The sequence below is a fragment of the Cyanistes caeruleus genome, chromosome 7, assembly GCF_971803275.1.
Source record: "Cyanistes caeruleus chromosome 7, bCyaCae1.hap1.1, whole genome shotgun sequence".
Taxonomy (NCBI): Eukaryota; Metazoa; Chordata; class Aves; order Passeriformes; family Paridae; genus Cyanistes; species Cyanistes caeruleus.
In genome coordinates this window covers 28,256,467-28,273,536 of record NC_141707.1, presented here as the reverse complement: position 1 = coordinate 28,273,536, position 17,070 = coordinate 28,256,467, and the positions used below count along the sequence as shown (strand labels likewise).

General features: G+C 39.8%; 1 protein-coding gene across 1 annotated transcript in view; it reads left to right on the top strand.

Annotated features, from left to right (window-relative positions):
* Window positions 1-17,070, top strand: part of CNTNAP5 (contactin associated protein family member 5) — a 269,753-nt gene that overhangs the window by 218,469 nt on the left and 34,214 nt on the right. The window contains exons 15-18 of the mRNA XM_023931219.2: window positions 7,644-7,771; window positions 7,950-8,120; window positions 9,994-10,212; window positions 16,042-16,281. Of these exons, the coding sequence (XP_023786987.1) occupies window positions 7,644-7,771; window positions 7,950-8,120; window positions 9,994-10,212; window positions 16,042-16,281 (758 nt within the window). The remainder of the gene's footprint in view (window positions 1-7,643; window positions 7,772-7,949; window positions 8,121-9,993; window positions 10,213-16,041; window positions 16,282-17,070) is intronic.

Below are 17,070 nucleotides of genomic sequence, written 5' to 3'. Positions count from 1 at the left end.
CTGCTTGGACCTTTTGTATCCCTGGGGTCACTATTCACTTTCAAAAATTTTAGTTGTAAGGGGATTTCTTCAGGAAGATGTTTATGTAAATACTAGCTTATGAATGTGATTTGTATTGAATAGCCTGGCTGTATATGTTAATCTATCTTTTCTTTAATGTTTGGTTATCAGCTGCGCTTTTGACTAGGTTTGCACACGAGCATCGTGAGCATCTGTTTTTTACTGGTGCTTGGCTCTTTTCATAATCCACATTCCATTTCTCACTGCTCAAGCAGAGCAGGGTGTTATGCTGGCAGACACTGGGGTTGCAGTCTTAGACTGCAGGGCACTGCACCACTAGGTCGTACAAAACAATGCAAGGTGAAAGCTAAAAGCAGTTTTTTAATATTTCAGCTGAGTCTCCTCAGGAAATGAGAACTAAACAAGTTATGCTGGGAGTGTTTATCTCCATTTGCCCCAACACACCCACAATGATTTTGATCAAGCAGACATGTTTCAAACATCTTGGACAGAGAAGGAGAAGTCTCAAAAGTATTAAAAATTGCATGTTCTATGAAAATTTATGCCAGGCTGAGGGGAAAAAGCCAATTAAAGCCCACAAGAAAGAAGTTAAGGAAGCGTACACTTTTATTAGTTTTTGGAAAACCCTCCTGGGAGAAAGATGTTGGAAATCATGCATCGTTAGCTTGGCAGCTCAGAGAGCTACTTGTTTCTCCTAATTTCATGATAATAACAAAATATGCTTACAAGTTACCTCCACTAAACTGCCTACTGTTTGTTGGTTTGGGGATTCAGTTGCTTAGGTTTTTTTTAATCCATGAGAAAATTTTACTTTTCTCATGTATTATTCTAAACTGAAGGTTGGCTTTATAAAAGCTAAAAAACCCTGACCTTTATGAGGAGCTTCTAAACATAAGAAATTTCATGCCTCTTGAAGATTGCTTTTGTGTTTCCCTGCTAGAACACTGACCCCCTGATATATAACGAGCATTCGAATCTGAAACCTGCTGAGATCTGAACTGTGACTTTAACCTGCTATACATTATAGTGGAAGGAGCAAGACAGCAGTAGATGCATTTATTTGCCTCAGCATGAAATAAAATGGGTGCTTCAGAGTGGAAAACCAGAAAATCATTTTTTCTCCTTTTAGATAAATCATGCTGCTCCAAAGTGGGAACTCTCCAGAATAGCTGAAACATCTCCTAAGGAGGAGGCAGTCCTAGGATTTTGCTTTGATTTCTTTTTCCCTAGACTAAATCTTGGGTGCAGAAGAAGCTACTAATTTCTCAGAGCAGCAAAAGAAATGATAAACAATGGAAAGCAGACAAAGCCCTGTGCCAGGTGTTTGGCAGCACACAATATGCACTTCTAGGCATGCTGACTTTTAAATGATATCTGAGCAGACACCTGAGCCAGCTGCTATTTTTGGGCTCTTACTTGACATCAAGTTAGTCCCCCTGGCCAGATGAGTAGGGATTTATAATTAAGCATTCTAGATCGGGAAGGCTTTTATATTTTTCACCTTTGTTTTCATTAAAGCATTGTACTGATAAGTATCTTTTTCCATATGGCTCATCATGGTTCCAAACTCCATGGTATGATAACAACAAAATCTGTCACTTCAGAATAGTGGAGCATCTTCTTGGTACTTTCTGGAGAATGGGAGATCTCTGATGAGGAAGCAGAGGCACCTGCAACTGCCCACTTTTGTTGACCCAGGCAAGGGATCTGGAAAAGTGTAAGACATGCCTTTGGCTGCATGCTGCCAAAAAAGGAGAAAGATTTCTGACTTCTGAAAGCACTTGCTAGTGGGTAGGAACATTCATAAAAATCCAATGGCTTCAAGCTGAGGCTAAACCTAGTAATCTTTCTTTCTTTCTGTCTGTCTGTCTGTCTGTCTTTTTCTTTCTGTCTTTCTCTTTCTCCACACTGACAATAGTTAAAATGTTGGGACGAGCTATATATAGATGAGACAGATGAGTGATTGTCTTTCAGTTGTTTCAAACAAAAATGCATTCTTGACTGGGGAAATGTGTTAAACTGACCTAAAGAATAAAGCTGAAATACTGACAGGATAGTGTTACCATGAGATATTTTGGATCTTTGAATACCTCTCCAGGTTGTCTTTCACCTCAAGCAAAATTCTCATGCCTTGGCAATTCAGGTCTTGCTGCTCACCAAACCTTGCATTTAAATGGGAGGAAACTCTTCCATGCTGAGGTGAGGCACGTGACTGTCCTGAAGTCCTTTTGCTACTTCGGTCCCTCTCTCTGGAATCCATTTTCCACTTCAAATACAAACCCTTGACTGAAGCCAGTCATCAAACCAAACCATGTTGACAGCATTCACCTGGAAACTTTGTGAATTTAGAGAACTTTGCAGCTTTTTATTTTGTACAGAAAGAGAGTCATCTTTGGAACTCATTTTGTTCAAGAAGCTCATCGTCAGAGAAGGGTACCTCAGCAAAGTGTGGTGGATGGTGTTGACTCAAACAATTAGCTGATTTTCTGCCTTCTATTTCTATTCTGCAGTGTTATTATGCAAACTGGAGGAGTATCCTCCTCTTGTCTTCCAGAATAGTCTTCTTCATTGGGGAACTAAACCTTTGAGGCTTAACATTTCCAAAGTAACATGCATTCACTTCTGTGTCATGGCTTTGGGGCACTAGAAGAATGAGGAAAACCACAGGATATAAGAAGGGGGAACAAAATAGAGGGCGGATGTTACTATTTTCAGACCCACTTCAGTCTCCAGGAGGTATAATGAGTATATTGAGCTTTGTTTGAGGAGGAGCAAAGCCAAATGGAAGTGAATGAAGCCCTGCTTGGATGAGAAATATTTGTGCTAAACTATGCCAGAGCCAGGATGATAAAATTGGAAGGCTCGAGGAGAGCAGGGCAGAGAAACCCTGAGGAGTGGTCTGAGGAGCCCAGATTTGACAGGCTTTGATTGCTCAACCAGTACCCCACACTGAATCTGTTCCCTGAGAACAGTGCAGGCGACTCTAGAGAGCCTGCAAGCTCATAAATAACTCCTGCCAGAGGTGACCTGGCCTGTACAGAGTTGTTGTGGATATCTGCTGTGATGATTACATTTGTCAACAGCCGGGAAGAGCTGCCTGCAGAGAGCCGACTGTAGCAGGTCCCTGAGGTGTCAACAATCAGTTCATTACTCTAATTACCAAACTCTGTATCTCTAATTCAGCCAAAAAAATGCAGTGCAGCTTGCCTTCAAGTGTTAGGTATGTCCACTTGTGCTGGTGTTTTTAGGCTATCGTGACTGTACACTATTTTACCCAGTAAAGAATTTTTGGGTATGGCTTATGAGCAATTAAAATGTATTCCTTTGGATTATTAATGGTATGTCCTGCACAGGCCTCAAAACTTTTCCTGTTGGAAGCCTGTGTCATGGGCCCATTCCTTCTGTGCTTCCTTGCCATCTGCTGATGATAGTATTCTTTTCCCCAAATGTACGGTATTCCTGAAAATCTGTACTGAATATCTGAGCTACTGAGGCTCAGATCTCACCAGAGGTTCCATTAATGTGCAAGAGAAAAACATACCAATAGGGGATCATATGAGAATAAATTATATTTAATGGCACTACTGTTCTACCATCTGTTACAAAAAATATGGAAATGGCTACCTAGAGATTAGCAATTTACGATGGCTCACACTGTTAGAACACCACTGAGCAAGGGTTTGTTGAGCACACTTTTAGCAGTAGCCAGGAAGGAAAAAAATAGTTTCATAATGTTATAATACAAATAGTTGTTTGTCATTTTACATGTGAGTCTGCCTTTATTGCACCTTGAAGTATCCAGCTCTGCACTATCACCTTTAGTAACAAATTATTTTCATCTTTTTTAAATTGGTCCATACATAGAGCGTTTGTTTGATGTGTGACGTGCCTCATAGCTTACTGAGGAAGTCCTTTGGGTAAGCATTAGTCTTCAGACATGGATAAACAAATGACATCCAGCTGTATTTAATACCCATAAACAAAAATTTTTGCTGATTTAATTTAAAGGGCATTATTGGATTTGTTTAGTTTGGGTTTTGCTTGTGGAAAGGACAAATTGACACTATCCTTTATGCAAAGAGCTCAGAGAAACATCTGTTTGTTGAGGGTTGTTTCCACCCTCAAAACATTCAGACTTTCATCTGATTTTGTGCCAAATTGAGTGCCAAGTCAGGTAAGCAGGAGGTCTTCTGAAGTTTATTAATTTATTCATACCATTTTCTTTTAGCAGAGGACTCCTTTCAGGGAAGTGATAAAGCCTGCCTTGATTTTTGTGAAATCAGGGCTTAAAAAGGGTGTGCTTGGTGGAGGCAGCCACAGAGTGCCATGTGAAACCCACTAAGGAGAAACAGAGGGTTTGGGTAACCTGAGAAGCAGCTGTGGAAAAGCAAGTATAATCTGGTTTCAAGTGTTAAAAATTAAAATACATGTAAATAAAAAGGAGGTCTGGGAAGAAATAAAACATAATTAATCTAACAAGGTTTTACTTTTGTTTAAAGGACAAAATCATCTTTTTGCACATCAGAGTGCAGATGTTTTTTATCAGAAAATAGCAATTTTATTTGGAAGGTGTAGTACATGAAAAGTGATCCTCAAGCCCCCTTAAGGCAAAATTTCAAATGTTTTATCCAAACCCTGGTATATTTGTATTTTGTAGTGCCACAGCAATGCCTCCAGGAAGTTACTATGGAGCTCTTTTGCTCCTCTCTCAGGAGTAATACGTTGTATTTGAGAGGCTGCCGTGGTGTAGCACATAGAGAAGAGGAATTGTGGTGCTTTGTAAGAGATGGAGTTCAAAGAAATAAGTTCAATTTAAGGAATACCAGGAATTTGAAACACTCACAGTGTCTTCCACTCTCTTCTTTGCTTTTCTTGTCTGAAATTGCTTAGGTGTTGATCTTTCAGCAAAAATTTGATTTCCTACTATGAAATAATAATAATTAACTGCAACAACAGATATGTTGTTCCTCAACTGACATGTTCTTTGAAGGATAGAATGTTTTTCTGATAGGTTTTATTTCAGTGTCTGCTTGTGTGAAAATTCATATCATTATATGAGGGTTTTTTTCCATGTGTGAGAGAATAAAATGTGCTATTTGAGTTTGAAGAGAAGCTTGATTGAGTTTTCAAGGCATTAACAAAGAAGTGAAGATTTTTATTAATTCTAGAATATATTTCTCTCTCACACTTGAGCTATGCTACTAAAGTTCACTGTGACACTGGCATATAAGTAGTAAAAATTCAGTCATAAAATTTGATATAAAAGAACTTCATGCAATACAGCAGAATATCTAATAAGCAATGCAGTTTTCAGAGATGTAGAATAGATATCTTTAAAATGTCACCATTTCATGGTTTTTTGTGGATATTTTGAGGGCTGGCTGTAGAAAGATACTGATTTTTATTTTACTGCTGATCATAGCTAGTAAAAAGACTGCCGTATTTTTTAAATTTAAATAAATTTTCAGGAAACCTCCCTAAGTATTTTGCAATTTTTGAAAAATTTTATTTTAAAAAAGAAAACACCACCTTAGTTACTCACCTGTATATTGAATATTTTATGTCCCATTACTATATATCTTTCTGCATTTTTTCATTCATTCTGCCTACTCTTCTTCCTCCCAGACACTGGAATACGTTATTCAATTATCTTCCTAAGAAATACTCAAATAATTTAGCTTTTGTCACAGTAGTTTCATAATCTGTTAAGAGTATTTACACTAACTTTTGAATATTGATACAATAAGCTGTAAGTGTGATACTGAGAGTCTGCCCTGAAGAGATTTGGAGACCATGTACCTTTGATTCATCCATGATAGTTTTCTTCCTCAGTCTGTACTGAAGGCCTCACTCTGCCTCGTGCCTGGGAATTTCATCTTGCTGCACTTTGTCTGTAATTATTTGCATGTCAGACACCCACTGGAGCAAGAAGAAAATGCTAGCATCAGAGAGGGTAGCTCTCCTGTTCCCCTTGGCATTATGAGACAATTAACTATGCTGCATGCAATTATAAGCAGTGAAAAATAAATGCAATGTATGCAGCCTTTATGAAAAAGATCAAAATACTCCTATTTTTGTCTAACATTAATCAGAGTAGAGCACTTAGCCAAGCAAACATTTGAGGTTGTGTGTCAGAGCACAGTTGCAGCATTTGTCCTGATTATTATTTCTTTGCTAAAAATCTATGTCCCTTCCCATTATCTGGAGCTACACTGAGAGTACATTTGTGGAAGCTGGCATTACAAGCAGGATATGGGCGGGTCTGGGACCCTGCCTGGAATGTCAGACTTTGGCAGTATTATCAGTCAAACAGTGATACCTGTTTCCTGCGGCATTGTGTCACACCTGCCTGGAGGAGCAGCAGGTATAAATTTGGGATTACTGGCATTTTGGATATGTTGCCATCCCCATCTGCAGGATGGAGTCTTTCACCTATGAGCTAACAGGTGATTTGAGTCCAGACCCTGCTGGGCTGTTCAGAGGAAGAGATCCTTTCTCCAAAATTATTGAGATTTGATTCCATGAAAGAATGGTCTGCCGTACTTTTGGGCCAGCAAACTTTAACCTTGAGAAAAGGAGAAATAAAAACACATCACCGTGGAGATGAGATTCAGGAGCACTCACCTCTCTATTATCAATCAATAGAGAGAGACCACAGAAGGTCAGTTCTGCCCTGGTAAGGTCAGGGTTGGTGCCTGAGGGACTCAGCTGAGTTCATGAAGTGCAGTGGGATGAATGCATGTCTGCATATCCTGCTATGGCCAAAGCCACTCAGTCAGCCTAAGGACCTGCAACGAAACATCACGCTGCATTTTGAGGACATTTTGTCCATCTGACTCAGAATAAAAACAAGGAAATTATCCTTTAAAAATCAATCTTTCTTTTCCTTACTAGCAGCCATGTGTAAGTTAGTCACATCTGATGAACAAGCCCAGCTAAACAAACAAACATGAGAAGTTTGACAATGCAATAGATCCGCCTTGAGTATTTCAGTTGCTGAACCAAAATGTCCCGACGTGCACTGCAGAGGATCGATGCAGTCCGAACTCACTCTGCCAATTCAGCTGTTTCTGCAGTGTGCAGGGTCAGTTGTGTCCCAGCCATCTTGAAGCTGGATCAGTAATTGTCTGGCTTCCCCTTGCTAACAGAGTGCTGGATCAGGCACCTCCTGTCCACTTCCTGCTCGGGTAAAGCATAAAGCCAGCATAAAACACCCTTATCTGTTTCCAGCTAACTTTACAGAAATGCAGACTTGGACTTAGACCTGATCCACAGCAAATGCATCCTGCTGAGGAGCCCAGTAGAGCCCAGTTTACACTCATGCCCATTAGTCAGCATGGCAGTGCTCTTCCTCAGCTGCACAGCTCTTCTGCACAGCTGAAGCAGATTTACAGCCCATCCCAGCCAGTATCATGTAAATGGTGTCTTCAGTGGTATTGCTGAACACAGAGCATACATGGGAACGTATTTATCTTAAACAGTGTGTACTTTTCATAATTCTTCCAGGTAATTCTGCAAAAGGTCTTTAAGTAAGCATCTTTTAAATATTGTCTTGCATGAGGAATGCTAGGGGGTTTGTCTGTGGTTAATCTTTCTCTTTCTGTTTGTGTATTAAAATCCAGGACAAATGATACTGGCCTCCTTGCTTTCAAAGACCATTTGCCTGTAACTCAGATTGTGATCACTGATACAAACAGATCAAATTCTGAGGCTGCTTGGAAAATCGGCCCTTTGCGTTGCTATGGAGACAGTGAGTACTAGCTCTTCTCAATTTCCATAGGCACAGAATGTTCCTTTGTTGTTGTTGTTGTTGTTGTTGTTTTTTTTTATAAAAAAACTGTTTCTCTGATAAAAGGTGGCTTTCCACATGCAGCTGGCAGCTGCTGTCCTGTGCCAATTAACTATAGAGAAGGGGGTTGTGTTTGCAGGGCAGTTCTGGAATGCTGCTTCCTTCAACACGGAGGCCTCCTACCTGCACTTCCCTACGCTCCACGCCGAGGTCAGTGCGGACATCTCCTTCTTCTTCAAAACTACCGCCGTAGCCGGGGTGTTCTTGGAAAACCTAGGGATTAAAGACTTCATACGAATTGAGATAAGCTGTAAGTTTCACTGCTCAGAAATCTCGGTGTTTTTGACCAATTTGACACATGCAGAGAACTGGGAATGCCAAAATTTCTGCCATCTTTAAAAGGTTAGAGGTGCCTGGAGATGATAAGATGGAGATATAAAAGACTTTTATCGAGACTTACCTACCTCTCCTGCCAGAGCTCTCCTGTATAGACTTGATCACTACACTTAGTCTTGTTATGGCTAGATTTATCTTTCTTTAACAAGCAAGAGTAAGAATATTGTCTTTTCTACAAGACTATGCAGCTACGAGGTGAGAGTTTATGAAGGACAGGACACTGATGAAAGATAAGTTATTCACAGTTGTAATGGATCTTGAATACTTCAAAATCTGTTGAGTGCGGTGCAACTGCTACTCAGTGTATAAGGAAAATAGTAGGGAATTTAATTAGTGACATTTTGCCTCACTCCTGTTGTGATGACTTCAAATATTTATTAGTGACAAAAGAGTACGGTGTCTTTGACATGAAATATGACATGTGTATTCCAAATTCTGTCAAGCTTAGGGAAAACAAACTGAGTGATATGCATTTGATAATATGCTTATAATAACCCCAAAATAAAATTTAATTTAATGAAACAAAGCCCTTCGATTCATTAAACCAGTGGTAAATGTCATGGCGGATTATCACAAGGTAATGAGGTGTGATTTACTGTTAATTGCACATCAAGGTCCAATTTGGTTGTACTTCAGTATTTTATTCTCAGGGATGCAGAAGTAAAAATGGCATCAAATATAACAAATACTGTAAACTAAGAGGATTGTTCAGTGATAGCTTCTGGATGTGTGTTCCATCTGCAGACCTAGAGAAATGAGTTGTTTGAAAGTCTGGGAAAATACCTTTTAGACTTAGGCTTCTCATCAGTAGTTTGTTGTTGTGCTTCCTGCTGCCAGACAGAATTTGCAGCCTAAAGGCCTCGTATCAAGGAAGCTCCATGGAGCAGGTGCTTCAAGGGGAAATAACTTTCTAGCAGATGCAGGGGCTCAGAATAGATCTTTGTCTATCCCTATGGACCATTTCCTATCTTAACTATCTAAGAAGCAGCTTCCAAAACCAGACCTATCAAATTTTTTGGCCTTGAAATAGCAAGGTGTTTAGGAATTTTCAGTTCACAACCTTCTGGTTGGACCTGGTTCTTGGTCTCTGTGGTCCATTTACCATTTTAGGAAGAGGAAAATAATCAGTAGCAAGAATGTTAAAAAGATCTAGCCCCTTTCAGGCTTCCAGCAGAACAAGGTGGACTCCTTTATGTGGCTTCTGTTTTTCAACAATTGTCCTATTTCTAGGAGCCTTATTATTTCTAGATGTGTGTTGAGTTTAGGATCACTTATTAAGTAGTTTCATCTATTTTTTCATGCATCTTGGGTGAGATTGAGGCAGACAAATGCTTGTAGGATTCTCTTGTACCACGTGCAGCCAAGTTATGTAATGGTTAATTACCTGTATTTTGAAAGATCTAGTTGGAAAGATCTTCATCCTTTCTCTAATTTTATCATTTTTTGTCCAGAATCTTTTGGGACCATTGTGTGACTTTTGTGCAGGATTTGGCACTTCAAAAAGAGTAGTGCCATTTCTGGATTACTAGAAAACATGACTATGTTTTTCATAGGAAAAAAAGATGGGTACCCACAGCCAAGCCTAATCACAGCAGAGATCAAACAGTGAAGCTGCAGGCTTAAATTTATGTATAAACTGCTGTGTAGGAGATGGGAGGTAAATGATCCTGTACTATTTGCTGACATAAAAGTTAATGGACCCTATATTTATGTAAGATTTCTTGATGTCAAAACCACAATTTAATTCAGACCTTCACTTCCTCTTCATCTCTGTTTATCTCTTCCAGCCCCCAAGGAGATCACCTTCTCCATAGATGTTGGGAATGGCCCCACAGAAGCCACGGTGCAGTCTCCCACACCCCTGAATGACAACCAGTGGCACTACGTCCGGGCGGAGAGGAACCTGAAGCAAACCTCTCTGCAGGTGGACAGCCTCCCCAAGAAGGTCCTGCAGGCCCCTGCTGAGGGACACTTCCGCCTGCAGCTCAACAGCCAGTTATTTGTAGGTAGGGACAACCCAAGGATTCCTGTAGATAACAGTATTTCATACACTTTGGTGATGAATGCTCTTATCTCACCATTATGATTGCATGTGGTTCCTTGATTCTGCTTTCTATTCCTCTGCTCCTGCATAGGCAACATGAAGTACACCCAAACAACAACTCTCTTTGCACTCAAAGCACAATCCGTAGTGTAACCGTGCTGTGCTTGATGGTATTTTTAGGGTCAAACTCTTGAAATGTATTTATTGCCAAAGAGTTGATAACCTTTCTTCTTATGCAACACTGGCTGTGTAAAATGCTGTAAAAAATGTGACCTTTCTCTTTAGGCACATTGTAAAAGTCAAAAATTTGTTGTACAAGTTTCTGGGGCAAAGCCTGAAGACACTATGGTCTTTAAAGTCTGTTCCTTTCAGCATGTCTACCAAAACCCCTTTTTGGCTAGAGAGACCATGAGTGAGAGAAGTATGAACACAGTCAGTGCAAATACAGGTGTTCTATCTGAAAGTGATTCTTAAAAAAAAAAGAAAAAAAAGAAAATTAAAAGAGGAAAGAAAAATCTCTGCATGTATTTTGTTTATTTATTGCCCTCACACAAGAAACCTGTACTGGAACTAGTTTGTATTTGATAATAGGATGATGGATTATGAAGGGAATTCTCTCTTTTATATATTCAAATGCTATCTTTCTGAGTAATCTGCTCAGTGATGGAGTGGGATGTAACTGTTCTTGTGCAGGGCCATTCAGGTAACTTCTGATTCCTTCCTTAAAATGGATTTTTTTACTTAGCTGAAATGCTGTAGCAAACTTCAGTCTGTCAATGCATTTTAATGCAGTTTACTGCTATATTCATACCCTTATACTTAAGTAGCTTTCAGGCTTTTCATATGAGCTTTTTATTGTGTATATGTGCAGTAATTACTGGGCTCTGAACATAAAGAATTAATCTGTTAATAAATAGATATGGCTGCATCAATGTCAGGAGTCCTTCCCACACAGCTGTTGATTTATACCTGAAATGATCTCTGTTAGACTCAGCTGGAGAGGAGGTCTCTGAAGAACTCACAGAAGGGAGGCTTAAGACTGTCACAATGCAAGGTTTCTGTTTTCTGGTATAAAGCACGCTGCTAATTACTTGTTTTTCAAATACTACTCTGATCCTAAGAACATGTTCTGTGGGAGGCCAGGCCGGGAGGCAGCAGGCTTAGGCTGCCAGAGACCTTAGAAACATCAGAGGAATTCAGCCAATACTATTTCCAGCTAGAAAAATTAGAGATGTAGTGGCTGAATAGACTTTGCAGTTTTTTGGTTGTTTCTTTTTAAAGGACTAAATATGATGGGTTTATCATAGGTCATCTATTAGATATGTCATATATATAAACTGCTTACCATCTCACATCTGAAAAGCAGTATCTGCCTGTAAGCTTGCTGCTCAGCCTCAGCAAAATAAACAGGTTACCTGTGTGAATTTCATGGTGGTTTTAAAGTGACATAATTGATGAATTGTGTCATGAAAATCCATGGTAGTTAAAGACCTCACCAGAGCAATGTGCCAACAGCAGCCCTTGCGAGCAAAGACAAGCACAAAGCCCTGCACCTGCTGCAGAACAGCAGCAGCATCCCCACAAGCTGGGGATTGAGTGGATGGGGAGCGGCTCTGCCAAAAAGGTTCTGTTTGTTTTGGTGGAGAAGTGAATTTGTACCTCATACTGAATGTAGCTGTGCTTTAAGGAACAGGCTGGAACAGCTGATCCAACAGGGACTTCCAACTGATTGTACTCTGATTGTAGTGAGTGTTTACAGAAAACTCTAGGATATAGGTATTTATTTCAGCCAAGAGGTGAAAAGTTCTCACTGTGCAATAAATAGGTTGCATTCTGTTGTCCATCCACACTTCTACTGAACCATGAGCAAAAGGGACAGAAAAACAAATGAGTTTGGGAGTGCTTTTTCAGGCCTTAACTCTGCCATATTGAAGGCCAAAATTATCTGTGACTTGCTAAGTTTTCCTGAGAGCTGTCAGAAGAGTAGGAAGCCTGGGCAGCCTCCTGATTCTGGCACTATTTGTCCCTGGGTGCTCCAGGGAAAGGTGGCAGAAGTCCAGCAATACACAGATGTGATATAGTTTGTCTCTACTGAAAGTCTCATTTGAATCTTATAATAAAAAGCTACTGATTTAATACCTCAGCCATGCAGAGAGGGTTTTAACCCATCTGAAAAATAAATGTATGAATGCCACTGTAAAAAGGAAAGAAGCAGCAGCACATAATATTGCTCCCTACTCCCTCTATAATCCACAACATATTTGTCTCTGCAGCATTCTGCATACTGACAGTGATTAAGGGGTTTCCAGCCTTAATGACTGTGTGTGGCAGGCTTTTGAGATAGCTCTGTGTGTCTGTGAAGTGGAAGAGAAAAATGACTGCATTGCCACTACACTCAAACAAGCTTGGATTTTAATGCAGTTAGAAAGGAGTTAGAAAACCATTTCTTGCTTTCTTTTAGTGGCTATCTAACTGCTTCTGGCTGCATAATAATTATAGTGAGAGCATGGATATCCTTGCACCTGGCCAGATTTCTTGTGTAAATTTGAAAAAATTACAGTAGAAGGAGCAAACTCCAAACAAATGTGCAGGCTAACATCAACTGCACCGAACTGTCCAGTACAGAGCCAGTTCAGCTAAACATGTGCTCAGAAGGGGAAGGCAAAACCCATTCCTTCCAGTGGACAGTCGTTTTCAGCACTCAGTGTGTGTGACATGGTTTGGTATAGTGCAGCTCTCCCTGTGGTCCTGGAGCAGTTGTGTCATCATCTCCTCTCGTGGTGTAATGTGAGATGGAACCCTGTCCTACCTGCTGGTGGAGGCATGAGCACAAGACTCCATCATGGAGATGGGAAAGACTGTCCTCCCAGTCCACTTGGAGGACAGGATTTGAAGTCAGACTGGTAACATCAGAGAAGCAAAATAAAAATCTTGAGAAATTAATCTGATGTACAAAGCTTTGGTTGGAAGGTTTTTGTGCTGTTTGTTTGGTACATTTAGGAAATTAGTAAAGCTAAGTGTTTGGGCTCCTGGTTTTGTTGTGGGAGGAAGTGAGCAAGGAATGAATCCTTGGGTGAATCTCCTCCATCTGTTATAGACAGTCCAAAGGCAACATAATCCAGAGAAAGTCAACATCTGAGAAACTTGCTCTGGAGACAGACAGAAGGAATGATAGGAAAAGAAGGAGTTTATTTACTGCTGTTAGTTTTAAAAGCATTTGTAGACACCCTGGAAAAACACCTGGTGCTGTTTGCTACAGCACCCTGGAATATTTTGGGGGCCAAGAGGAGGAATTACTACTTAACTCTTTGTGTATCCTGCATGCTTTGAATATCTTTCAGCTTGAGACTAAAAAGTGTGACTTTGAGGTCTTCTGAGGAACACCGTAGCAAGTTCTGCTCCTGATATACTTCTCTGCCCTTTCCTTTTCTTTGTATCAGTTACACAAATGTTCCTAATACTTACTTTCAGCCTCCCTAATCCAGTTTCTACTAACAAAAAGTTCTTCAGGTTTTTTTTTAAAACAAATCCTCAACTCATTGCTACAATGTTAATTATTTAGCCAATTTTGACACCAAGCTGTGCTTTGAGCGCTCAGTTGTGAGCTTTTTCTCCCCTCCTCTCAGACTCTCTTTTCCTTTCCCAAAGACCCCTCACAGAATTTCAGTTGCATAATCACATTGCTGAAAACAGCATGGCTCACTTGACTGTCATCTCCACTCAGCAAAATACACCCCTAAGCTTGGTGCTCATGGTCCTTAGGCTTATTTAAAATCTGTTTTCCTGAATAAAACATTTAGGTCTCATCCATTAAAGTCTCTAGTCCATCAAGCTCCTACTAGAGCTGGAAGAATCTGCAAAGCCTAATTTGGGGAAGAGTTTTGTGTGTTTATTTTCAGTTTTTCCTCTGCTTTTCAGGAATGTATATGAAGATTAGGTCTAGCCAATTGAAGAAGATTGCCTAAAATAAGCAATAGATTTGCTTAATCAATGCTGTGTGGGTCTAGGATCGTATAGCTGGTCTGTGCTAAGCTCTATACTTGCCAGGAAATAGAAGAAGAGTGAGAAACTTTAGGTGGTTTTCCAAAGTGCTTTAGAGAGCAATAAGAATATGAGTAGGGCAATAAACATGACATCCGTAGAACAGTTAGCAATAGTTTTTATTCATTTTTTATATGTTACAGCTGGGATTTGTGTGTGTGCAGAGAAGAGGCAAGGAAACTGTCATTCAGCCTTGTAATATTTGTGGTGGCCTCCAATGCAAAAGAAAACAGAGTAACCAGTAGCCTTAAAGGGAGAAATCCCATTTCTACTTACATGGACTTTACTGAAAAATCTATATGGTATGTTTTGTTTTGGGACAAAATCTCCAAACAAAAGGATTGTGTGTGCAGCGCAGCAAATGCAGAAAGCCTGATTCTTGTCCTCAGAGGGCGTTTAAAATAAGTGAGCTAACATTTTGCTCATCTGAAAAAAATAGCTGGCTAAAGAGGAACTTGAAAATATTTATTTCTCTGAGAAAGGCATCATAAAATGAGCATGAAACAAATGTGTCTCATGCATGCTATCTGTAGTTCAGTTACTCTAATTCAGATCCAGGATTTCTGCTATTAGTGTCCCAGAAAGAAAAGTATGACAGAATGGTGTAGCAGAACACCAGGACTTTTCAGACTGTTGCTGCATTCTCTTTAGTTTGCAGAAGTCTTGCTTTAATTAATTTATAGAAAAAAACAAATGCTCTTCTGCTAGGGTTTATCAAGTGATGTAATCTCTTAGTCATACACTATGAAAGAGAGACAACTTCTACAGAGGAATAATAACTTCTTTCATACTACTTTTGCAGGAGAATCACCAATAAAGCTAGCTTTTAAGAGTCTGCAAATGCTGATAACTCCTGAACCAGAATTAGATTTCCTAGCAGCAATCAAAATTGCAGTATCTTCAAAAGCAAAACATTGGCAACTGCCAAAAAAAAGCATATGATAAGAAAAATGGTTATTTTTTCATAGAGAACTTCAACAATCATCATTATTATCATTCTCAGAGATTACCTCTTATGGAAAAGTGCCTTCATTGTAACACTGTTAGCAGTTTAATTTGACAGATATGAAGCTAGTTAGCTTGTAGAGACTGAGCTTCCCCCCTGCATACAGGTCTGGTCTTCAGGAAGAAATGCAATTATGTTTAACCACTGTAATAAATAACACATCTGTGAGCTGAACTCGTGTTTCAGGCCTACAACAACCACTGCCATAAAACACATAAGGCTGGGCAGTTGCACATAAATTCAGACTCAAGACTTTTCCCTTCAGCCAGCAGGCCTGGTGCTGAACCTGATTCATCCCTGCTTTCTGGACTCCTCAGCATGTGTAACTCTCCTGCTGGTAGGATTAGGGTGTTTGTAGTAAGGCAACAAATAGAAAAAAACAACAAAACCCCAACATTTTCATTTTAGTTTTTTCATGTACTTGGTGATATGAAGACATAAGATAAGCTAATTTTGCTTCTAAATGAATTTGTGGTTTCAATGGCAGACAGGGCAGCCAAAAAAAAAGAGAAAAATGTCAAAAATAAAGTGTCACATACAGCTTTCTAGTTCTTTCATAAAAATAGAGAGACACCTTTAGTTTTCAGGGCTGTCCATCTGTCATCCTTTGCCACTGTATGCTTTGATATATAATATTTTTTAAAATTTTGGGATTCATGTTTGTACCTCAGGATTGAACTTCATGGTTTTGATTACTGTGCAGACTCACCAATGAGTGCATCTCCATTTTTTTCTCTTTCCCAGGGGGAACAGCTTCCAGACAGAAGGGCTTTCTGGGATGTATTCGATCTTTGCATTTAAATGGACAGAAACTTGACCTCGAGGAGAGAGCTAAAATGACGCCTGGTGTTAAACCTGGATGCCCAGGACATTGCAGCAGTTATGGGAACCTGTGCCATAATGGAGGAAAATGTGTGGAGAAGTATACTGGCTACTTCTGTGACTGTACCAACTCAGCCTATGAAGGGCCTTACTGCAAGGAAGGTAGGCAGCAAGCTTTGATCCCAGCACTTCAGTGCTTTGTGCAGTTACTCTGAATTACAGCACCATTTCACCCATGTCAGCTTGTCCCCCACATCTCAAGATGTTCTGTTATCAGCTGTCCCTTCAGTGTTCCTAAATGTTTATCTTAAGCAGGCTCTAACACCTCCATTTGGTGGCTTCTGTGTTGGCCTCAGAAATTAAAATGGTGTTAGTTGCACTAATAAAGTTTACCATGCTATGCCATTATGATTCCTGTGTTCCACTGCATGTAACTATCCTCAGACATTAGGAAATAGGGCTGAATTTTTTTAAAGCATGTGTTTGACCATGTCTGAATGTTTAGGTTGCTTGTTTTGTAAACCTTATCATCTTTTCTGCATGTTAACAAATCCTTAAGACTTTTCTTTACAAAGTTTTAGAGCATTGATGTGACAAAAAGAGGTAGTTTTTTTATATTTTTTTTTCCATTCCTGTGACAACTCATCCAAATGTTAAGAAATTTTTCAAATAAGCATGAAGCATTCAGGAGAAAACTGATTTGCATGGTTCAGTCTTTGGTGAACGTGTCCTCACTGAACCTTTCTGGTGGCTTATAGGAGATGCTGTCAACACCAGAAAAAAAGCAGGGCAAACATGGTGCATCTAATTTAGAGAACATGCTTTTTGGAACTAACAAAATCACTGCTCAGTAACAGCAAGGTGCAGTGTGAATTTTTTATTTCCATGGCTGTCCCCTACCTCACAAATGCAACAGGTTTGCTAAGTGGGCTGCATCATCTGCTGTTGTAA